Genomic DNA, 25,679 nt, shown 5'->3' on the forward strand with positions numbered 1-25,679 from the left:
TTTCTGCAACTTCCTTGTTTATTGTGTACTTCCTTTTAGCATCATACACAGTTGGAATAAGCATGGCTGTTGGAACATTTGTTCCAAACTTACTGATTGGTGCTATGTGGGGACGATGTTATGCAATTATTCTTAATAAAATATTCCCAAATAGTGTAAGTGGTTTATTCATTTAATTGTTTTATTTACAGTTTAATTTGGTTATCTATTTTAAATAGTTTATTATCTAAAAAGATTTACTAATTGAATAAATTAGTTTTTCTGTTATTTATAAGATAAAATTTAAGTCAAACTAACTTTAATGTAGGTGTTATCTGTCGTAAATGTATAAACTGGTATCCAGTATTATAGCAGATGAAATCATTGTAACTTCTCTTTTTTATATTATTTTAAAATATGGTTTATAACCCAAGTGAACATTATTGTAAGTATTAAGAAAGACAAACACCATTCATAACATTTCAGTTTAAACATAATGTTTAAAAACATTTTATTATGAATATTTATCGAACTGAAAAATTTATTTTTTCAATAAAATTTCACTTGAGCAAAATCTCAGCTAAATTTCAAATCTGATAAAATTTTTATACAATGGTAAAATTTAGAGCTAGTGTAGACTGTATTTCTGATGAGATGGTAGATTATGAAATGAAGCAATGCTATGATCTTCTTGAATCGTTATATTCAATTTCTTGTCACCCTTGACATTTTGATTGAATTACAATAGTTACATTAAACTTAAGAATGTATGACACTTTAGTTATAATTGAACTTGAACATTATCAAGAAACTATGAGTCCCCTTGGACTGAAATGAAAACATGACCGCACTGCGTGGGAATGATCATACGGTTTAACTCGTTGATGAGCGCTAGCACCCACTAGATCGCAGCACCGGATGGCTTGACGTGAAACGGAACATACAACAAACTGAGCATTCATAGAAAATGAAGATGTCACCAACTCTGATTATCTGAACCATAAGGATTAAGCAGAAAATAATTTGCGAGACAATAGGTGAAACGTGAACATAAAAATACATTTCATTTTCTGTTATAATAAAAATGTTTAGATTTTGTATCCCCAGGTTTATCTTTTTCATTATAAAGTTCATATACCTCTATAATGTGAGTAATGTATATTGATTCTTTGTGAAAATGTTTTATGAGCCAAAACATATATGCCTACAGCTGATATAGGTGATGAGTAGTATATAAAATTATATGTAGATAGTTTACTGTACAGTAACCATACATAAGTTCTCTTACTGTAAAAGTTATTGCTCTAAAAAAAAAAAAAACCGTTTTATTTACAGTATGTACCTATAAGTATAGGCATATTATCCATTTTTTCTTTTAAAGCAAAAATAGCATGTACACCTCATATGGTTCTCGAATATTTTGTACATCATTTATTTGAATGAAATGTTTAAACATAATGTCAAATTATTATAATTCTGCTGAAAATTATTTCTGTTGCTTGAATAAGTATTTTTTACTTTGTAAAATATAATGTAATGTATATACTTATTTAAGAAAGTGCAATAACCTAAAAGTAATTTTAATAATATAAAACAGTATTTACTTGTTACGAAAAGTAGAACAAATTTTTACTGAAAACTCACAAATCCTATTAAAGTAAATCAACAAATCTGTAGATACAAATTTGTTATGAAAATATCACCCTTATTTTCATTCATTCCAGATGTAATTCTAAATTCTGCATCTGATACAACATATGAAAAAAAGACAACAGGAAATCTAAAGTGCAGTATTGTTTTAGTCATCATTAATATATTATTGCAAGATTTTTATAGTGTTTACAAAAAATGGATGCAAGTATATGTAAAAATATATACTTGCAGTACAAATAAATAAATGTCAGAGTAATAAATAAAAGATGAAATTAAATTACTTAATAAAATTAAGTAAAGCTCTCAATTGAATTAACTGTGTTATATACAGTAATGCTTGAAGTACAACTTTTTAAACAATTAAGCTAATAATTTTAAAATTTATTTATCTTCACAACTTTTACACTTGAATTATTGATTTATTTACTATTTAAATGAATCATTTTTAATCATGGTGTGTAAATATTACCATTTTCAGTTATTATTTGTCATCCAAAAACTTACTATTATTCCTGAAAATGTCAATACCCAGTGTAAATTGAAAATTATATACACACATTTTTAATTAATTAATAAAAAAAAACGTCTTAATTAATAAACCGACAACGATTGTTAACGTCTATATGACTACAAGCGCCCATGATGATGATGAGGTAGAGTGTGTATACGAAGAGATTGATGAAGCAATTAAACACGTAAAAGGAGATGAAAATTTAATAATAGTTGGAGATTGGAATGCAAGCATTGGAAAAGGCAAGGAAGGAAATATAGTGGGTGAATACGGGCTGGGCAAAAGGAATGAAAGAGGGGCCGACTTATAGAGTTTTGCACGAAGTATAATTTAGTAATTGCCAACACCCAATTTAAAAATCATAATAGAAGAATATACACTTGGAAAAAGCCAGTCGATACTGCAAGGTATCAGATAGATTATATCATCGTTAAGCAAGGATTTAGAAATCAACTCGTTGACTGCAGACATTGATAGCGACCATAATTTGGTGATAATGAAATGTAGATTGGGGTTTAAAAACCTGAAGAAAAGGTGTCAGATGAATCGGTGGAATTTAGAGAAGCTTGAGGAAGAGGAGGTAAAGAAGATTTTTGAGGAGGACATCGCAAGAGGTCTGAGAAAAAAAGAAGGTAGAAAATGAAGAAGAAGAATGAGAGAATGTTAAAAAGGAAATTCTTAAATCAGCAGAAGCAAACTTAGGCGGAATAAAGAGAACTGGTAGAAAACCTTGGGTTTCAGATGATATATTGCAGCTGATGGATGAACGTAGAAAATATAAGAATGCTAGTGATAAAGAAAGTAAAAGGAACTATCGGCAATTAAGAAATGCTATAAACAGGAAATGCAAACTGGCGAAAGAAGAGTGGATTAAAGAAAAGTGTTCAGAAGTGGAAAGAGAAATGAACATTGGTAAAATAGACGGAGCATACAGGAAAGTTAAGGAAAATTGTGGGGTACATAAATTAAAATCTAATAATGTGTTAAACAAAGATGGAACACTGATTTATAATATGAAAGGTAAAGTCGATAGGTCGGTGGAATATATTGAAGAGTTATACGGAGGAAATGAATTAGAAAATGGTGTTATAGAGGAAGAAGAGGAAATTGAAGAGAATGAAATGGGAGAAACAATACTGAGATCTAAATTTAAGAGCATTAAAAGATTTGAATGTCAGAAAGGCTCCTGGAATAGATGGAATACCTGTAGAATTACTGCGCAGTGCAGGTGAGGAAGTGATTGATAGATTGTACAAATTGGAGTGTAATATCTATGAAAAAGGGGAATTCCGTCAGACTTCAAAAAAAGTGTTATAGTCATGATACCAAAGAAAGCAGGGGCAGATAAATGTGAAGAATACAGAACAATTAGTTTAACTAGTCATGCATCAAAAATCTTAACTAGAATTCTATACAGAAGAATTGAGAGGAGAGTGGAAGAAGTGTTAGGAGAAGACCAATTTGGTTTCAGGAAAAGTATAGGGACAAGGGAAGCAATTTTAGTCCTCAGATTAATAGTGGAAGGAAGATTAAAGAAAAACAAACCAACATACTTGGCATTTATAGATGTAGAAAAGGCATTCGATAACGTAGACTGGAATAAAATGTTCAGCATTTTAAAAAAATTTGGGTTCAAATACAGAGATAGAAGAACAATTGCTAACATGTACAGGAACCAAACAGCAACAGTAACAATTGAAGAACATAAGAAAGAAGCCGTAATAAGAAAGGGAGTCCGACAAGGATGTTCCCTATCTCCGTTACTTTTTAATCTTTACATGGAACTAGCAGTTAATGATGTTAAAGAACAATTTAGATTCGGAGTAACAGTACAAGGTGAAAAGATAAAGATGCTACGATTTGCTGATGATATAGTAATTCTAGCCGAGAGTAAAAAGGATTTAGAAGAAACAATGAACGGCATAGATGAAGTCCTACGCAAGAACTATCGCATGAAAATAAACAAGAACAAAACAAAAGTAATGAAATGTAGTAGAAATAACAAAGATGGACCGCTGAATGTGAAAATAGGAGGAGAAAAGATTATGGAGGTAGAAGAATTTTGTTATTTGGGAAGTAAAATTACTAAAGATGGACGAAGCAGGAGCGATATAAAATGCCGAATAGCACAAGCTAAACGAGCCTTCAGTAAGAAATATAATTTGTTTACATCAAAAATTAATTTAAATGTCAGGAAAAGATTTTTGAAAGTGTATGTTTGGAGTGTCGCTTTATATGGAAGTGAAACTTGGACAATCGGAGTATCTGAGAAGAAAAGATTAGAAGCTTTTGAAATGTGGTGCTATAGGAGAATGTTAAAAATCAGATGGGTGGATAAAGTGACAAATGAAGAGGTATTGCGGCAAATAGATGACGAAAGAAGCATTTGGAAAAATATAGTTAAAAGAAGAGACAGACTTATAGGCCACATACTAAGGCATCCTGGAGTAGTCGCTTTAATATTGGAAGGACAGGTAGAAGGGAAAAATTGTGTAGGCAGGCCACGTTTGGAATATGTAAAACAAATTTTTAGGGATGTAGGATGTAGAAGGTATACTGAAATGAAACGACTAGCACTAGATAGGGAATCTTGGAGAGCTGCATCAAACCAGTCAAATGACTGAAGACAAAAAATAAATAAAAAAAAACACTACCTACTAAACAGAAATTAAATTAATTTTTGTCCTTTTCTAATAAGTGCAAATACAAAAATATTTATTTTAATCATTCTCCAAAATAACATAATGATGATATGTTAATTTAATTTATGTGCTCTATTATATATATATATATATATATATATATATATCTTTTTTTTAATTATTTCATTTATTTTTGTTGAGCAACATGCGAACATAAGTCTAGTGTTTCTTCACTATTCATCCCACCTCATAGAAGTCCTCCAGTTCTACAGCAATTTACATTTTTTTAGTTAATCATATAGCAATTAAAAGAATTAATAGACAAGTATTTAAGGCTTTAGTGAAAGAAAAACGGAGTATTTTCCTTATGACTCAATAAAAATGGGATCACACAGTCAGTCAAGAACTCCTTTGAAAACTCCAACCAATAAACAAAAGTTTTCCTCTAACTGACAGAAAATGTAATCCAGGATTGCTTTTCTGCATGAAAAGATTACCCAACTTTGGAAATTCATTTCTTTGAATTTCCAAATTCATTATTGTGGATATTGTTTTTTCTAATTTTTATATAAAATAGATTATTTGAAATAATAAAAATAAACAAATGGCAGCTGTTTGTGGTTGTTACATTAAATTTTGAAGCATGCGATTGACTCATAAAGCCATTTAGTCTGGCCTGTTCTGTAATATAGAGATGGATTTATCCTGTGTGAAGGATAGGACCAGTACAAGTATGTTGTAACCATTGACATATTTGCTGATGCAGGATAAGAACTGGGATTTTAATGAAGGTTATCCATTACAATTTATTAGATTGTTAACTTAAATATAATCTTTATTATTTTGCAGTCATGGGTGCATCCTAAAAAGTACACTTTTCTTGCTTCTGTAGCCCAGTTATCAGGAAGTTTAAGACTTACATTTAGTATAACAATTATTGCAGTTGAAATTACAGGAAATATTCAATTACTTTTACCAATCATGTGTTCATTACTGACTGCTAAATGGGTTGGTAATCTACTTTCACCGGTAAGTTAATTGTTTCATATAATAAAATATGACAGTTTCAATTAAAACGTACAACTTTTAGTTTATTGAATTTGGTTATGTTTATTTCATTTGTATTGATTTTTAAGTAATGTCATTTTATAAAATAGATTTTACTGTATTAATTGATTTATTTTCTTTTTGACAAAACAATGTGTGAAATATTTCTTGATCGTATATAACATGTAGATTTTGCACTGGATATTTAAACTAGCATGTAGAATTGGTGATACAGGTGAACTATTGCTGAAATTGTCAAACTTTTTAAATTCCTTGTTGGGTATTTGCCTGAATTTTAATACAATTTTCAGCCACTGTGCCACTGTTTAATTTTTTGTAGAAACACTTATCACTCATTCCTTAATTACCAAACTATTATTATGTTCTAGTTTCTATTTTTATATTTGTTTTGCTGTATTTTTTATTTTATTTTTCTGAGCCAAAATTTTTATATTCACTTTGATTTAATTCTTTTTTCCACTTGTGATAATCCATTCCAACTCCATAGTTGTGTGGTTTGTGGTTGTTTATAAATGAAATTTCACAACGTTGTATAATTGAGTTTGATATTAGATGTTTGTATACTCCAGCATTGTCGTCGTAAATGTTTAGATTTTTAGATGTTAGGGGGACTAAGGCTTTATAAAATAGGTACCTAAACTTCCAGGTTGGTATTTTGTTTGGTACTCCTGGGAGGAAACAGAGTCAGAACTGAGCCTTAACAAAGAAGTGCTGTCCTGTTAATTACAAGAAGTTATTATCATGATGCCATAGATGGAAACAGGTTAGCTATTAACACAATTTCAAACCATAGTAACCTATCTGTGGAAAAAAGGAATGAAGTGGATGGTACAAAGCAATTCATTGTGGTCATGAGTGTCAATCTTGCTAAGACTGTTATGAAAATGTGTTATTTAACTTTTTTCTGTAGATATTATTAACCTTTTATCTACTTTATACATTTGCTGTGGTCCACAAGTTTTTTTGTAACTACTAACAAGGTATTTTTTATTTTTAATGCCCATTGATGCAAGCAAATGTATTAATTCTGTTACAGACTATTTATTATATTCTCACCCAATCTTGTAGAGATTTATAAAAGTGTATAAGTTTGCTTCGTTATTTCAGTTATATTTATTAAGAAATTCAGTGGGTTATTGTTTTACATTATTGGATCTAGATGTTAATCCATTAGGTGAATATTTTTCATATATTAGGAGATATGTCTACATCAATATTATTAAGAGTTTTCTTTTGATTTAATAGGAGTAAATCGTGTAATATTAAGTTGAGTGTTTGTTATATTGCAATAAAGTAGATTTATTTACATGAATATTTTACGCTTTTGCATACTTAACTACAGTCGAACCTCTACATAACAAAATCAAGAATCCCAGGGAGATATTCGTTAAATAGACGTTAATCAGCGTTATACACTTTTCGTGTATAATGCGGAAAAGTATAACTTGGACGAAAAGTATGTACAGTTCGTATATAAGGCTATTTTTTTCCAAAACACTAAGGCACTTCCGTTTTGACATTGTTTACGGCACACCAAACAGTACAGTACTGTATAACGTGAGTAACATAATCCAGACAGAGACAAACTAAATTAATACCAGGAAAAATTATTACTGAACTGTATGTATGCACTGAACAATAGGAGGAGTATGTGTTAGATGTTTTCTAAGAATTTTATTTCTTATGTGTAAGTACTGTAGATAAATGTCTGATTTAGACAAATGAATAAAAGTTTGTGCAGTAATTACTCTGTGTTAGTTAATGGATTTCAGGAAATTCCGCTACTTTATGTATAGGCAAATAGTAACGGCAGAACACGTATTTAAATATTTTGTTAGAATTTTATTGTTTATGAGTTATAAGAGAATCTTGGTAGTTTTCGCTTTACCGTTCAATAAAAATAACTTGTCATTCTTGACTATTGTCAGGAATACTTTGTATTTGCAATTTACATACTTAGATCAAAAGAATAATTACCTTAAACTCACAGAAACGTCCAAAATACTAAATTTAATGTCATTTTTAAAAATCGTTTTGTAAACATTTTGTTTGTTATTACTGCATACTGTATTATGTTAATAGGCAGTGCCACTATTTTATTATATAGAGGTATGAATACATTAAATAGAGGTAAATTTATACATAGTTTTATTAATCTCGCAGAGCAGTAAAAAAAATTTAAATTGAGATTTTTGTAATATCGAAGTTCGTTATGTAGAGGTTTGACTATAATTGCATAATATCATTTCTTATGCCAGGTCTATTGGAAATACATTTTTTTCTAATTGAGTGTAAAATATTGTTATACGTGATTGTAATTTTAGTGATAACAAGTGTTATTAAAATAGTCGATCCTATTTTTATACTTAGCCTGAAGCACGAAAACAATTATGATGGAAAAATCATAGTTATTAAGTTTAAAAACAAGGAAAGAGTAGTAAAAGGATACTTAAAGGTAGGGCTTAAAAGTAATATTATACTATTTCTATAAAAAACTATTAATGTTTAGCTCATTAAATTAGTCACTATTAATGACTAGCTCACTAGTCAAAAATAACATTAGATTATAACCGTTCCTGTTATAGAACGTGTATTTATAAATTTCATAATGTTCTAGATTTTTAAGATGCGATTTTTTTTTTTTTGTGTATGTATAGAGTATTTATGTTTTTAATGTTGGCTGACCTATGTGGCTGTATCTCTTCCTTTCATCTTGAAGTTCTAACTTCAAATCCTGGTCAGGCATGGAATTTTTCGCACATTACAGAATTAAATTTTTCATCTAAAAAAGAGTGGATAGGTAATTTAAGTATAAGTGCCTTGTAGTTAACCTTGTAGTTAATCAGAGTGAAATAAATATTATTAATTTGTTTCTATGAGTTGGTTAAGTGTAGAATCTATGTTGCTGTAAAGTTCTTTTAATGTGTTCATTGAAGCTTCATCTTGTCAAAATAAAACATTGTGTGATCAGAAAAGTTTTGTTCCAGAGTCATTGAGCTTTTTTTTAGCAAATGTGTTCTATTTGTTATTTCTGCTGTAGACTGTATTGTATCCAGCCATTTGATATTTATAGCAATTTTTTTCAATCTTTTTATATGTGTTAATATGGTGTACTTGTTTTTTATACTTTTTTTTATGTAGGAGCAAGTTAGTGAGTATGTTTTCATAACCATACATAAAATATTTCTAGGTATTTTATAGTGTTTGTCTATGTTCTCTTTAGATGACAATAATATGAGTGTTGAAAATGATACTTTAATTTACTTTAACACAACCTTGTCATATTAAATCAATACTACATAATACTTACACACACACAAATGAATATAACAATACACTCAATGACTTATTCTTACAACAGACAAACAAATATATAAAAAATTAAGAAAGATTACTAAAACAAAAAAAAATATATAACATCAACATACACAAACATTCAGATTAATAAAAGAAAACATGAATATTTTTAATCCACAAAAACCTTGATTTTTTTTTTATATGTACAGTAAAGAACCAAATTGTAACATAGTTGAATAGTAAGAAATATGCACACACTTGAAACATAACTGTGTAATAATTAAACAGGAATAATTCAAATCTAATACACTTTATGATTACATCCTTAATTTTATTAACTCAAAAAGACTGCAAGCAATAACAATATCATCACTAAAGTAAAAAAAAATAATAATAAAAACAGTGCCAACATTGTTCTAAAAATAGCTGCAACAGAACTGGAAATCATTCTGATAAAAGTTAAAAAAATCATTTAATGTATGTGAATCTAGTTACAAATCAGTTACAAATCCTGTTTTTACATAGCTTGTTATGATGTACAAATATACTTCCCATCTGATATTTAAATGTTATCAGTTTTCCTTTATCTTAATTGTTTTTAAAATTGGAAACAGAAAAAACTTGATACAATATGGCTTTTAAGACAAAAAATGTAATGAAACTAAACAAACCATCATATATAAGAAAAATGCACCTAACAAACATGCCCTTGGAACATATAAATCAAATTGCTCACCTGCACCATATGTTGTATATTCACATTACAGACACAGCTTCAAAAAAATATATAATGAATCCATAAAAGCACTGTACAACAAAATAATCAATATGTCCCCATCAACTTACAGAAACAAATCATAAATGCAATAACATTAACAACTGAGTATTCTAAATTTATAAAAATGGAACCACATGTAAAGGCACTTCATATACAACCAGCCAAAAATTATACAACATGTTGAGTGAACAGACAATCTCCTTAATATAATTAAATACATGAGATTGTTGTTTTAATATTATTATTTCTTCTTTTTTTTATGTTGTAGCGTGTATTTGATGAGCAAGTCATACTTCACGGAATACCAATTTTGTTATCTAATCCTCCACCTTTCGCATGTGAGATACCTGTAGAGCAGATAATGTCAAAACCAGTCACTACTCTTCCACCTATTGTAGAAGTTAATGATGTAATAAACACTATCTCCATGAATAATTATCAATGTTACCCTGTGGTTAGTAAACATGTAAGTAGAACATATTATATTTGTTACATATCATTTGTTTCCCCTCTATAGCACCAGAGCTTATGAAGTTATGAATTTAATCAAAAAGATTCTAGGTAGAATTGATTCTGCTAATAGCATTACTGTCATTAATGGCACAGATTAAATATTCTTTAACTACAGATTATAGTAGTTTTAAAAAATTACATTTAAAAGTATTGAGTATGTAAATCAAAAGAATGAGTTAAATGCAATGTAAAAAAAATCTACATTATCAATTATCATATTCAGACAAACCCAATGTCCAATTGAACCAATAACATGTCAGATACAATATTAAGTAATTTATATTATTAATTAAATGGTGATTGGTACTTTATTATGCTTTATGGGTTCATATTAATAGAGTTTCTGACGTGTGCAATTACCATAAAAGGTAAATAGAGTTGCATTTCAAAACAATTTTAATTAATTAAATTTATAATGCTTTTTTTAATAAGTTATTTTAAACAACCTTTTCTAGATTTTGGGTTGTTTAAATTATTTTCTAACCTTTTATCTTAACTATTATTTGTTTGTATCTGTTAGAATTTTGTTTTTTCTACACAATATTTAATGGTGTAGAAATAATCTTTTAATCTTATTCTTTTTAACACACCATCAATAACCTTAACTTTTCACACATGTTTGTTCTTTTAAAGAGGTATTCTGTAATTAGAAAAAGTACATTTTGTAAGTTACCATCCATCATTCTATTTGTATACCATGTAACATAAAAAAATTATATTCATATACATGCTTTCTTATTTTGTCTCACAGTAATATGACTTTAATTTTTTAAAAGTAAAGTTTATGATATTTTCTGCTTAAAATGAAGCTCAACTACATTTGTACTATTGTAACTATTTATAACCAAACTTCTCTGCACATTTTAAAGTTTTTTTTTACAATATTTTCATGAATACACATAACTGAAATTCTAGTATTGTTAACTGCAAATCATGAAACGTCTTGTTGGTATTTGTATTTTAGCTCTCATAATTTAATCTGTAATATATTTAACAGAAATATAGTTCAAACAGAAATTTTATACATACATTTTGCAAATGTTTTTATGTTGTTAAATAACAATACTTAAAACCACATATAACCAAATTTGTCCTTATATGATGTCTTTCCAAAAGAAACCCAGCCTTAGAACATTAAGATAAAAGTGTTTTACATATTTAGTGTTAGCTTCTATTTTGTTACAAGTAAGTTAACTTCTTAACAATATGTAGTAACTATTGAACTTTATGGAGCATTCAAAAAAGTGTCATATGAACAATATCAATAACACCAACATTTTGTCTTATTAATGGTCTACCAAAATATTCAACCGTGATTTGACACACTCAACCATTTTTAATTGAGTAACCCGTAGCATAATCACCATGCTTGCTGAATTTCAAATACCACTTCAGCTTGACCATTATAAAGTTTTTGTATGTGATAACATACAAAAACATATTTGTAGCCAAAGCTGCCTATGGGATAGTGATCATTAAGTTCATAAAGTTATTGATTAGTATACAAAAAACCATTCATAAACAGCTCTGTGATAAATCTTGTTTCTTGATCTTACTTGTTTCTGACAGATAAAGTCAAGTTTTATACTTTTGAACATTATGTTCATTTGCCCTATTTATATGACTTTTATTTTGCTATGGATGTGGAGATCTCTGCCATTCACGTATAACATTTGGACCAAAGGTCATTCAAACTAGAATTGTGTGATGAACCTTCCTGTACTAGAATATGTAGAAAGTTGTCCTTTTGGTAACACTGAATTTTTTTTCTTAATGTGGCACAAGCTTTGTAGTTAAATAGTCTGCTGTAACTGTTTTATGAAGTGTTTTTTTGGTGTGTTTAGATTTGTGGAATAAGTTTCATTTAATGTCTTTATTTTAAAACATTGTCTATGAACAAATTATTATGTGCAAATACAATTTTTTTTTCAAAATGTTTCCTTACACTAATGTCCCAAATAAATTGAATGTAAAATGCTTGCTTGAATATTTTTGTAGAAATTGTGGGGTAGAAGATTATATACATTTTAACCATCCTTCAATGCTAACTTCAGTGAAGTTGTTGAAGACAAAAGCCAACTCTTGTAGTATCCTAGAAAATCGAGTAAACTATCTTCCTAAGGCAGAATTAAAAAACCAGTTTTAAGAGCACAATACTCAAAATTACAACTTTACAAAAAACATTGTTCTTGGACTAAAGAACCAAATAAAATTAAATTAATTAATCTCTGCTAGTGGTTCCAATCGTTTGTTAAAAGTATTCATTTTTTATTAGATAATGTTTATTTCTGTGATAAAGCATGATTCCATCTAAGTTACTAAACAGGAAAACTAAATTTAGTTCAATGAAACTCCCAACACATTTCAAAAATCAGTGTTAATAAAATTAGTATTTCATATATCTTGTCACAGAAGAAAATTATTAGACCAATTTTATGCTTACAAAGACTTAACTAAACTTATTGGTATTTTGTTACAAAGAATGCAGCAGCCAAACTAATGATTTTTTGAAAAAGTTTTTGTAGGCATTTTCAAAAAGATATAGTCTCAAGGGACATTAATTTCATATGAGCAGATTTTTTCTTTTGGGTTTTTGAAAAATATTGTGTATAAAATAATACACAGTATTTTTACATACAATATAAAAATATTCCCTATACTATTGAGGCTGAAGACTACATAAAAAATTACTGGAACTATAATATACAGGTATTACAAATTTTATTAAAAGAATGAAAAATACTTGTCCTACAATATTGGTGGATATTTTCAACAATTATTAAAAAATTTTGTTTTAAAATTAAATCAGATGCATATTGTAGGTGTATATTAATTTAACTACTTGGGTTAACATGACTTTTGGAGTAATCAGAACAAAAGTTGAGTCAAAACAGCTTTAAAAATTGGAAAATATATGAAAATTAATTTTAATAATGTAATATTAACATATTTTTATAAACAATTTTTCATTACGTAATCAGTTATATTTTTAAAAATATTTTATTTACTTAAAAAAATTCACCAGATGTATTTTGGTAATCTTAATTTTGTTATTACTTGTTTATTCATACAATTTTCTTTTTTAAGAATTCTTTGCTGGGTTCTGTCACAACTAAAGATATACTTATTCTACTTAAATATCGTATATTTTTGAATACTAATATGAACCTAGAAGTAATAGAAAGATTTTTTGAAGGAGAATTTAGCAAGAAGATTACTCTTAAGGTACATATGTTATTTTCTTATATTTAATGATTAGATTAAAAAAAAAAAAATGATAATTTTAGATCCCATAGATGTTTCCCATAGCAGTTTTTTACTAAAATACAAATCTAAATAATATCCAATATCACAAAAATCTCACGTATGTATCAAGATTTCAAATTTAAAAAAAAGAATGTATAAATATTTTTTTTTTAAATTAAGTTCCTGAGATAAATTATGATTGGGATTTACAGTTTACTTTCTTTAAAAGAATTATACAGATATTTGTATTTTAAAGAGAAAAAGTAATTTTAATTTGTTTTACTTAAACCATAATCTGTAAAAAAAGATATAGTACTCAGAAATGTTTATTTTATTTCTTAATAAAATTCTTACAAGATGTTCTTAGTCAATTTCTACAGTGATGTAGACCAGATACTAAGGACATTTAAATAGACCCTGACTGCTTGAAATGTTTTCTAAAATGTTTATGGAATACTCATGAAAACAAAAATTATCCAATGTAGTCAATTAAACAAGTATTTAAATCAGATGATTTCAATGGCAAAAATATTTCTACACAACAAACTTTTTTTTTTGTATTTTTTTCAGTCTTAAATTATTTTGAATAGTGATACCCAAAACTTTTGATGCTTCTGATTCTATCAGTTTGTCACTTAAATCAAGAGTAAAGGATACCTAATTCAGTTTTGTATGGTCTTTTTCAGACTATATCACATGGTTAGTGTTTGAAAGATTTACTAACCATTATGACTAAACCAAACAGCTGAAAGCCAGCAAGCTATGAGATATATTGAATAGATCTTTGTTCAGAGATTTATTAAGTGCTGTGTTTATTATTATGAACCATGTTTTACATGATTCATAGTAGTGGAACATGATTCATGCTTTATTTATTATATTGTCTTGTTTTATTATTATTTCTAAAAATAAAAAGCTGCTTTAACTTATCAAAATCTGTTATGATTTAAACAATTACCAAGCAATCATCTTTAAATTTTTAAAAATAAAATATCATGCCGAACACAATTAATGGCCTTTTAATAATCGGTCATAGAACACACCAAGTAAAACATGTCGCCTATCCAAGGCCTTTGTTGTCAATCTGAAAATTCTGTCATTTTTAGATTTATTTCTCCGGAATCATAACTGGACAGCACTGAAAATTTTGTTGTTTACAGTAAAGCTTGTTACGCGTATCTGATGCAATACAATAATTAAAATCTTATCTGTAAATTTAGTTCTTATTAAGTAAAAACATCTGTATGTTAGTTGTATTTCATTTTTCTAGAATGGCTGAAACAGTATGATTAGATTACCAGATGCTTAGATTGATTACTAAAGCATTAAATTGAGCAAATGTCACCCGTTACAGAGTGGTGATACTGAATGATTATATAGTCACATTTTTAAGAACTGAGTTTTTTTTATTAATCTACCCAAGACATTAATATGTCATTTATAAATTTTATAACCTTCACGTTTATTCACAATTCAATCTAGCAGGCCAACTACAGTAGTTGTTTTTATACACTGGCTTCCAAATCAGCCGACTTACTGCTTGATTTCAGTGAAGGGTCTGGAATTTTTCCATATAAAATTTCGTCCATCTCATCTTCCTTACAATCTGTGAATATGTCTAAGGTCATATTATTATAACTAATATAAATTAATCTATATATAGATCTATTTATTTTAGCAGAAAGGTCTTTTTATTCACAGGTATACAGTATTAATTCATTGCATGCTAAACATTGTTTGATATGAATCACTAGTGAAAGTTTTTTGATGATTTTAATTAATTTTAACTTCAGATACCATATTTAGTGTGTTTTACACAATAACTCATCATAAATATTTAATTACAGCCAAATTAATGTTCTCAGGCATTGGCAATAGTTTTATCATCAGAGCTTATGGACGTAAATTAATTAATGTCCTGTTTTAAATTGTGATTTGTTTTGTATGATTTTTTTTGTACATGATTAAAATGTAGGCTGTAAAGAATTAACAGAAAATATTTTACATAACAGTAAATTTTATTTTTATTTTATACAAACTGTTACAAATTTCATAATTGTGAACCATTTTTGAAAATAATTTTCTTTTTATAAAAATTTTACATTTTTTAATTCAAATTTAGGGTATATATGGAAAATTTGTTTCTATTTGAAGCATATTTTATAATAAATGTATTAATAAAAATTCTAAATCACTACAAAAATAAAAAATATTAACTATTCTTATAAAGATAAAACTATTAAGTCTACCCTAAAAAGAAAAAATATGATGTGGACACCACATGACTTCCTTGTATGCCTATTAAATTACATATACACATTTTTTTTAAATGAAAAGTACATAAAATTTTATTTCTATAAATTCTGATTTTTTTTTGATTTTTTTTATTGTTATTATTGAATTATTATTTAATGTAAAAAAAACTTGTTACAATCGGAGGTTAATAATTAATATATTTAAATTAAAAAAAAGGAAATGAAGTCTGATTCGAACCAATGAGCCTCCCTTTGTAAGATCCAAATATTTCATTAATTAAAATTTTATTTGGCTATAACTCTGGAACCAATGAAAATAATTACCACTTATGTTATGTAGTTGAAAAGCTCTCAATGAGAGCTTTTATTACTGCAGTTAAGAAAAACTTCAAAATCCAAACTTAGATTTGGCCCAGTCGATTGCAATCAAAAGGGGAGGTGCACAACTAGATGTTACAGCAGTCCTAAATCCAAAATTTTAACATCCTACGGCTAATTGTTTTTGAGTTATGCAAGATGCATACGTACAAACGTCACGTCGAAATTAGTCAAAATGGATTATGGGATGGTCAAAATGGATATTTCCGTTGAAATCTGAAAACCGAAATTTTTCATAATCACTCGGGCGGCAGGAAGAAAATTTGATGTAGATGAAAGCTGCATTCGAGACTGGCGTAAGAAGAAACAACTTCTGGTGAAAGGCACTGGTAATAAAGGGCTTTTCATGGCTTAAAACCAAAATACACAGACATAGAAAAACAATTGTATGACTTTGTTATGGAAAAAAGGAAATGCGGTTATGCTGTCACGACAGAAATGTGTCAATCATATGCTCGTGAAATCGCTAAATCATTGAATAAAGTTGATTTTAAAGCAAGCCGTGGATGGATAACACGATTTTTTGCATGAAGTGATTTGTCAATAAGACGAAAGACGACCGACCATTTCTCAACGACTACCAGAAGCTTATGAACAAAAATTATTACATTTTCAAAAATACATAATAAATCTTAGAAAAGATAAAGCTATTTGCCTTCTCAAATAGGAAACGCTGATCAAACCCTCTTATATTTTGAAATGCCATTTGATAAAACCGTAAACATAAAAGGTGAAAAAGGTGTTAATATTCGCACTGTTTGTAATGAAAAACAAAGGTGTAGTGTTATGCTTTGCATTACTTCTGATGGATTAAAATTACCTCCGTACATTATTTTTAAAAGAAAAACTCTTCCTACCGTACAGGTAAATGGAGTTATTATAAGAGCACAGGAATCAGGTTGGATGGACGAAACCTTAATTTTAGTTCGGATCAGGTGTGTATGGCAAAAGCGATCAGGAGATTTACTTAATAAAAAAATACCGGTATGCTAGTAATGGATAGTTATTGGGGGCATACGACTGATAAAGTGAAAGACATTTTAAAAAAAGGGTATGACAGACCAAGTAATAATTCCAGGCGGATTGACATCTCTATTACAACTACTAGATGTTTGCATTAATAAACCGTTCAAATCTGCATAGTAAATAGATGGCTGATGAAAATTTCTTTCTCACGCCTACAGGAAGAATCAAACTCCCAGATTTTAACCAGATTTGTGTTTGGATAAAAGATGCTTGGGAAGGTATTTCCACGAAATTAGTTGGGAAAAGTTTAAAAAAATGCGGAATATCTAATGAACTTGATGGTAGTGAAGACGACGATCACCTTCGGCAGAACAACATGGAGACTACCGATAACTCTTCTACAGACATTGACAGTGACAGTGAATAATTAAAAATCCCATATTATAAAGTGTATTGAAATGATCCTTTCTTTTCGTTTTACTGGCCAACTGATTCTGAACTAAACTAGTACTTATTTAATTAACTATTAATATAATATTAATATTGTAATTTAAATGAACGAATTAAATGCTTTACTTTCTGAATATTTTCATATTTTTTTATCATATCTGTTGCACTTGAAAATACCGGTATATACTCGATTTTTTTTTTAGATTTTCGGTCCGGAAAATCATGGTGCGGGGGGTACTCGAATAAATACGGTATGTTTGTTAAATAGAAAGGATGAATTTCAGGAAACGGAGAATAAGAGTGAGGAGGGTCTGTTTATCTGTTTACCAACAAAAACTTATTTCCCTATGTAAAAAAAAAAATGTCACTTCAGAATAATTAAGTATAAGCCACAGGTGATTTAGAAATGACTAACTGACTTTATTTTCCAATTGGGAATTAAAGTTAACATCCACATACCACTGATAATAGCAATTATGGGCTTTAATTAATTACCGTAGTGCAGAACATTCAACTAGATAAATATAATTTTAGAAAAAACTATTAGTATGATTACATTTTGTTTAGGCACCATAAAAGAATGCTTAGTGAATAAAAATAATTTTTTTTTAGACTGGTCACCACAGTAAAGATGTGTAATTTATATTTATTTTAGATTATGTTCTTAAATTAGAAGATAAATAATAATTTTAAAGGCTAAGTTGAAGGAAGTTGCATTTACAAAATAATAAAAGAAAAAATTATTTTAAATGAAAATAAGTTTATTTTTAAACATAATAATTGTCTATAAGAAGTAGACTGAACGGAAGCAGAGGTGAAAATTTTAACTGTTTTACAGTTCAGGGTTTAAACACAAAATAAAATTTTATAATTTAAATTTTACAGATGTTAAGTTTTTCAAAGTTAATTACGATTGTATCTAACTAATAAAGTTGTAATAATTTATTGTTTAATTTTCTGTACAGAAGTTAAATTTGGAAAGTAAAGATTTTACACAAAAACTCAATCTTGCTATGATCATGAATCCTTGTCCGTATGTTGTTAAACAGGTAATTATTAATAAAATATACTAAAAACTTAGAAAGTTAAAATTGGGAAAATTTCAGTTGCTATTAAAATAAATTATAAAATTCATTAAGTTCATAAATTAAACTGAGAAGCAGTTTTACAATACTTACTAATCATCTGGTGATATCTGTAGTTTTTTATGTTTCATGCTAGTTTAAATGCATTTTTACTATGTTTGGAAATCACTTTTTTTCTAATCACTCCTGTTTAGTATTTAGTATCTCAACTGCTTTTCATTTTGTGATACCTATTTACAGATCTCAAGATTTATTTGCTTGTATGTCTTAGTAGAAGTCTTACAACCTGATATCATTGCCAGGTGGTAAGCAATCATATGTAACATAGAATCTGCTTATAGAAATCCATGTGATTGATTCTGACAATATGTATTACATATATTTGTGTCTGATATTATAATGGTTTTTATTCGAGTTTGAAACTGATGGACTAAAAATTAAAGTTTCTGATATTAAGAAACTGAGTTTTGTTCATAATCATTAGAAGAAAACCTTGAAATAAAAAACAAAACAGGCATCCAATTTGAACTTAAGTACAAGAAGAAAAAGAAGAATTTGCATCCATTTTGATAGATGTGAAAGAACATTATGGATTTGAGAGAATGGAAAAAATTATTTTAAGATTTATTTTTACCTTTAATAGCAACCTCATTTGAGGTTTTCTCATAAGTCTCCTTTATTTTTATTTGCCGTTCATCATCAATATAAACTCATTTTAGTATTAGTTTATGGATTTCATAATATTTATCTATTTATTGTTTTTTTCTTTTTATTTTTCTTTCTTTTAAAGTTTTCAGCTGAACAATTACTATTTTTCTGAATTATTATTATTTTTCCTTTACTTTTTACGACTTCTTTTCTTCTTAATGCCAGTAATCTTCCTTTTTTCCTCTTCCTCTCCTTTCTTCTACTGTACACTTCTTTAATGAAGGAAATCTTCACATGGAATTTACTCAACTAAATGATTCCCTATTCCTTACCAACTTCTTCAAATTCTATTCCTCTCTAGTTCTTCATAATATTTGGTTTTTCATTTCTGCAACCACATATTTCCCTTCATTCTTTCAAACAATATCCAATTTTGACATATATGAAAAAGGGTACTCTACACAAGAATACCTTTTGAAAACCTATTCTAAGTTAACGAGGATCCTGCTTACTGTCAGTAATCTTTTTACCTTTTTGTTTTTATCTATGGGAAAAATCTTTTTTCCCATAAATGGTTTTTCTCTTTTCTTACTGTATGAAATTATTATGCACTTTGGAGTTCTTTTTTATTTTAATGAGTATAATTTTATTTAAAACATGGCACTTTATAATTAATTACTGTGCAGTATATTTAACAAAGCATATATACAGCAGCACATAAAAAAATAAACAGCAATATTATTGGTGAACAAGGATCATATGTGGATTGCTAAATTAGGATTTAACTGATGAAAGTATAACATAAGTTTGATATAATAAAACTTGTACATTGAAAAAATCTGGAATATTTTGGTGTTGATGGGAAACAATCTAATGTAAACATGCAATATCTAAATGTACTCTGAATCGATGAATTTTTCTGTCATTATTAATTATTAGTGTTTATTTAATTATAAACGATAATTTATTTGGTAGTAAAATATGTATATATTATTTTCTAAAATCTAGCAACATTAGCCACTTAGTCAATTTGTATTTGAAAATCCTCAACTACCAATTGATGTTTTTTCCATAAGTTAGAGGTGACGAGGGAAGCTTAACTCCAGATTTTTAATATCCCCCTCCCATAGATTTTTGAAAAACTCAAAAAGTTTTTGATATGCGTTTTTCTCTGAATCTATGCATTTTAGAGAAAAGTTTTTCAAACAAAAAATGTAGAGGAGAATGTCCTCTACAATTAATGTCTTTGAAGTTATGCAGTATAATTTGAAACTGAAATACTAGGTGGCGCTGAAGTTGTAAAAAACTTGTTTTTTCTGTTTTTTCACGGGAAAAAATTGTTTTTCGTCTGTATTGCATTTGAAAAAGTTGTTAATCTCAACAAAAAAAAACAGACAACTTTTATTTAAACAATTTTTTTGTACGACTTAACATACCGTTTTGGAGCTGTAGCTTGTGAAAGTGTGAAATGTTGTGAATTGGGCACGTGTTCGAAACCGGTCTAGTCGCTGAACAATGCTGATCCCCCGGCTCCAGTAACAATAGGACCGCTGCGTTGCCATTGTACCGCTATAACTCTGGAATGCTACCGAATTCGATTACCGATGGTGTCGTTCTGCTACACGATAATGCACGTCCAGATGTTATGGTTCCTACACGTGATCTACTGAGAACGTATGGATGGGAAATTCTGATTACCATTTTTTTTTTTGAAATTGAAAGAATTTTTGAGCGGTAAGCAATTCGCGGGTGACGATGAACTTAAAAATGTTGTTAATCAGTGGCTAAATGGATTGGCGGCAGAAGAATACGACGAGGTTATGTCGAAGCTGGTATATCGCTATGATAAATGTCTTAATTCATATGGCGATTATATAGAGAAGTAGTTGTGTAAGATATTTAGTTTAATAAGTTACGTTGTAATGGTATTTAGTAATAGTAGTTTATGTAGTAATTTTCTTTTTACGATGAAAATGTTTTTTACTTTAGAGATAACCTCTCTTATTTTAATAACTATTGATTTTTTTCAAAAATAAACACTCCTGTACAAATTTAATCAATTTCATATGTCATCTTATTTTAGATCTGTTGTATAAAATTTGGAAAAGTATTGTACAAAATAAATATTTATAAAAATGTCTGTTCAGCCCCTTTCCAAAAAGTAAACAATTTATACACTATTTCACAATTATTTAAACGCTGAGTTTTGTATTATGAAGAAATTTTCTTTCATTTCACCTAATTTAACCTCTTCTATGTTAAGACTACAAATGTTAAAAAAACTTAATACTCATGAAAATACAGATGTGTGAGGGGGAAGTAAAGTATGTAAAAGGAATAATGAAGCCTTTAAACTTTAACATCAATTTTTTAGGATTTATTGTAAATCTGTTGTTAATAATTTTTTTAAATGATTGAAAATTTTCATAAAATATATACAATTAACTTAATGCTGTCAGTTATGCTATTTTTCAGGTTTTTTACTAAATATGTTGAGTTATTAGTGAAAAGCTGCTTTTCATCTTCTTTGGGATGAAGTCCCAAATATTTTTTTTGCACTTTAACCTATTACAACACTAAAATCTGTATAAAATTGATATTCTTACTATGCAGAAAATAAAAATTGGTTTCTCTAAATAATAGTCTTTCTGTTGGTCTAAAAATTATTAGCTTATCAAAGAAATGTGTTGGAATGATGAAAAGATTTTAGATCTCAAATATGTCTTAGTATTACTCATCATTTTGATTTTATTTCATTTTAATCATCTACTATACCAGATATCTGATCATAGTAAAATAAAAATAAAAATTTATGGTCCATTTTTTCCTATTAATTTAATTAAGTTTCTTTTTTCTTTTTTTTTTTAGAACATGTCATTTGAAAGAGCATATTATCTATACAGAAATTTGGGATTAGCACAGCTCATTGTCGTTGATTATAAGTATCGAGTAATGTGTTATATTAACTTCATTTTGTACACTTTATTGTAGTCATTTATTTCTCATTATTCAGCATGTTTATTCTGTTTATAAATTATTATTTATTTTTATATTAGTCCACTGTGATTTTATCACCTAAATGTTAAGTATTATCTTTTTAAAATGTTTTAATTTTTAGTGACATTGGATTGAATTTTATTTTGTATGATGGTGGTACTGTAAAACAAGACTTGATGTTATGTGAAAACATTGTGAAGGCTGTACATTTTTTTAAATGGCTTTTTATTTTCAGTACATATAATAAATACTTTTATTCTCATATAAGCTAGCTCATATAAAATATTTTTTCAAATTGAACAACATCTTTATTGACTTTAAATCAGTTTCTTCATAATTTGGTGGAAATTCGATTCTACATTTTTTAAACATCTAATTTGATATAAATTCAACAAAAATCCTAACCAAGAAACACAATAAAGAACCAAGGATGTGCATTAAAATTAACGTAAATTACACATTTAATATGATGTAAGTATTATTTACATTTCTACCATGCAATCTGTAATACATGTGAGTGACATAATTTATCTTCACCCATCCTTTTATATGTTTCTTCTACACAGAAATTGTTCAGACACTCTATTCAAGATGAATATTTAACATAGAAATAAAAGTTTCCCACAGTTTTTGGGAAATAACTAGTTAATGAGAGATAAAAGGTATTTTAATGAATTTGACTGAATAATCAATGTTTCTTCTTGCATCCTTACTATAACTTGTACTCATGCTTTAGTTTAAAAAAGATAGCAGTTAATTAAAAAAAAAAAAATAGTTAATAAACAGATTTGCAAAGGGTTAAATTTAAACTTATTTTTTTTAGCATCATTTTTATGATTATTATTTTGGTTTTTATCCTCACATTTTCTGATGTTGCAATCCATTTATTCTGCATCCAATCCAAATTTCTCTTGGCTGAAATAGCTCTTGCAATTTGGTATTTTGTTGATATCTACTCTCTTATTAATTCAAATAAACATCTGTTATTTATTTAAAAGGATTAAAATAATTTTTGTATACTCTTTATTTGTACCTAATATTAGACATGTTTTTTTTTTTTTAGGTTGTTGGAATTATTGTAAGGAGTGATTTGAGTAGACATCATCCAGTTGAAGGTGGTATTACAAGATTACCTTTATTATAAATTAAAAGCCAGCTAATGATTTATTGAAATGTTTTTTTTTACATGCTTATGGAAAATAATTTACATTAATTATATAATAATAAAGTAAGATAAGTTGATGAAATTTATTATAACTTTTGAGAACATATTCTCTGTGATAAAAAAAAATTGTCAAAATAATTTTATACATATATAATAAAACTTTATTGTTTTAATTATACATTGTAATAATCAGTAGTCATATTTGAGGTTTTTTTTTTAATTTGTGTGTATGTATGGACTACCAGAAGGTAACTGTTGTTAATCAGATACAGTGTTTTAAAAAATATACATATAAAGAGTCAAAAGTATGGAAACCCCTCAACTTGAAAATTGTTCCTGATAGAACACTGTAACTTTCAGGATAAGGTATTGATCAACTACTTTACTACCTTTTGATGAGAAATAGAATTTCAACGCCTTCATGGGTTAAAACCCCTGGTGACCCAGGGTTTTTAACTCATAAATTTTAAATGGTAACACCCTAGTGATCATAATTTTAAAAGTATCTTTAAGGCAAGAAAAATGGTATAAATAAAAAATTGGTATGATGTCTGAACCCAAAATGGTGTCGCAATAAATTTCTCAGATCTGTTTTATTCAGTTTTTCATACTTAATGTTGTCATTAAGTATGGAACAGCTTTATTCTGCATATCTGAGAGGTGTTTGGGGGCAGAAAGAAATGGGGTTCTACATAGTTAAAAAAGATCTGCATTATGGTGGGTTTTTAATTTTTGTCTGCTTGTTTTTAATCTTTTTAACCTTAATATTGAATCAAACTTAAATTAATAGGAAGATATGACACATGATTTCTATTTAAAATTTTACAAAAAAAAACTGGTGAAATTCATTTTTCTGTTAATGCTTTTAAAAAACAGAGGTAAAACACGCTGCATGAATAATTTTATTTCATTTTACATCCATAATGCATATAATAACGAACTTTAAAGAATGCTATAATATTGATAATAAACAATAGCTAATAAATAACAACACAACAACAAATTAAACGGTTATATTGACTGATATTATTTACTTTAAATATTAGAATATTTATTTTAATTTAAGATTTTAAATAAATGTTTTCGATCATAAATTACTGATTAAATAAATTTTGAAAGCATATCATTCTACAATAAATTTCAAAATGACCCATTTTACCGAGTATCTGAAAATCCAAGCAAACTTTCTCTAGCTGTAGCCATAACCTGCAAACAAAGCATTTTAGAACAAATATTTATATGAACTTTTTCCATTAGTTTCAAGAGTAGAATAGGTTATAAAAGTCCCAGGAGAACTAAGTGATACACTCATATGTGCACACACACACACACACACACACACATATATATATATATATTGTTTTAAACAGCCCTGAAAAGTGCTGTTTAAAACTTTGTGGTAGTCCTGAAAGAGCCATTTGTACATTTTGTGAGGTAGCTCGGAGAAGGGCTGTTGGGCTCAGAAGCTTTGTCTCTGGCGATGTTTGCTCAGCTGGAAGCAGGGAGTTGCAGCTTGCTTGTCCACTGGAATCAAACCCAGCACTGATACCTAGCCCTGATGGGCTTTAACAAAGGTCATCTTTTAAACCTCGGCATATGACATCTCTCAATTGCCTCGGCCCAGGATGTCACCGATGCAAATGTCACAAGCAACATTCCCATCTGTGTAACTATTACTGAAGATAAAACACATCTTTAGTTTCATGCAAAACTGAAAACTACAGTCGTCGAAGGAACTGAATCGCCTACTTACCTGAAAGATAAGTGAGTTTACATACGACACAAAGATCGTATTTGGCGCACACATTCAACACATGGAAGGCATCATCCTGCACCCTATAGTGCGGGCACAGACCCGAATCCACCTGGCCAAACCTAGCCAGTCTACCCCTGGCCCGGTAACCAGTAAGAAACTTGTCAGAGGAAACCCATGAGGCGCCCTGCAAGCTTCAAATGTCTGAGAAGAGATCATGCATATATCGCCCAACAATAGTCTCATCCCATCTAACCTGCCATATATCATAACAATGTTGCTCAATATCCCGAAT

The 25,679-nt window shown here is 28.3% G+C and overlaps 1 protein-coding gene across 2 annotated transcripts; it reads left to right on the forward strand.

Moving 5' to 3' along the window:
- On the forward strand, positions 1-24,711 carry LOC142330460 (H(+)/Cl(-) exchange transporter 7-like). 2 transcript variants are annotated; one of them, XM_075375702.1, is made up of 7 exons: positions 1-155; positions 5,635-5,814; positions 10,197-10,394; positions 13,529-13,666; positions 18,702-18,785; positions 22,338-22,418; positions 23,530-24,707. In XM_075375702.1, exons 1-7 carry the CDS (start codon positions 63-65, stop codon positions 23,608-23,610), a joined length of 855 nt encoding a protein of 284 aa, XP_075231817.1. In that variant the 5' UTR covers positions 1-62; the 3' UTR covers positions 23,611-24,707. The 2 variants fall into 2 exon arrangements, 1 of the variants encoding a protein (XP_075231817.1); XR_012757771.1 differs by lacking the exons at positions 1-155; positions 5,635-5,814; positions 10,197-10,394; ... (1 more) ...; positions 18,702-18,785; positions 22,338-22,418 and adding an exon at positions 20,871-21,359 and having other exon boundaries at positions 23,530-24,711.
- Positions 24,712-25,679: the final 968 nt, after the last annotated feature.

This window comes from Lycorma delicatula, chromosome 9 (genome assembly GCF_047948215.1).
Source record: "Lycorma delicatula isolate Av1 chromosome 9, ASM4794821v1, whole genome shotgun sequence".
NCBI classification, from domain to species: Eukaryota; Metazoa; Arthropoda; class Insecta; order Hemiptera; family Fulgoridae; genus Lycorma; species Lycorma delicatula.

What these genes read in the sequence shown, in the direction of transcription:
- LOC142330460 (XM_075375702.1), top strand. Translation starts at nt 63, where the DNA reads ATGGCTGTTGGAACATTTGTTCCAAACTTACTGATTGGTGCTATGTGG. An exon ending in ATAAAATATTCCCAAATAGT is followed by an intron (nt 156 to 5,634) that starts GTAAGTGGTTTA and finishes ATTATTTTGCAG; the next exon opens with TCATGGGTGCATCCTAAAAA. An exon ending in GCAAGAAGATTACTCTTAAG is followed by an intron (nt 13,667 to 18,701) that starts GTACATATGTTA and finishes TTTTCTGTACAG; the next exon opens with AAGTTAAATTTGGAAAGTAA.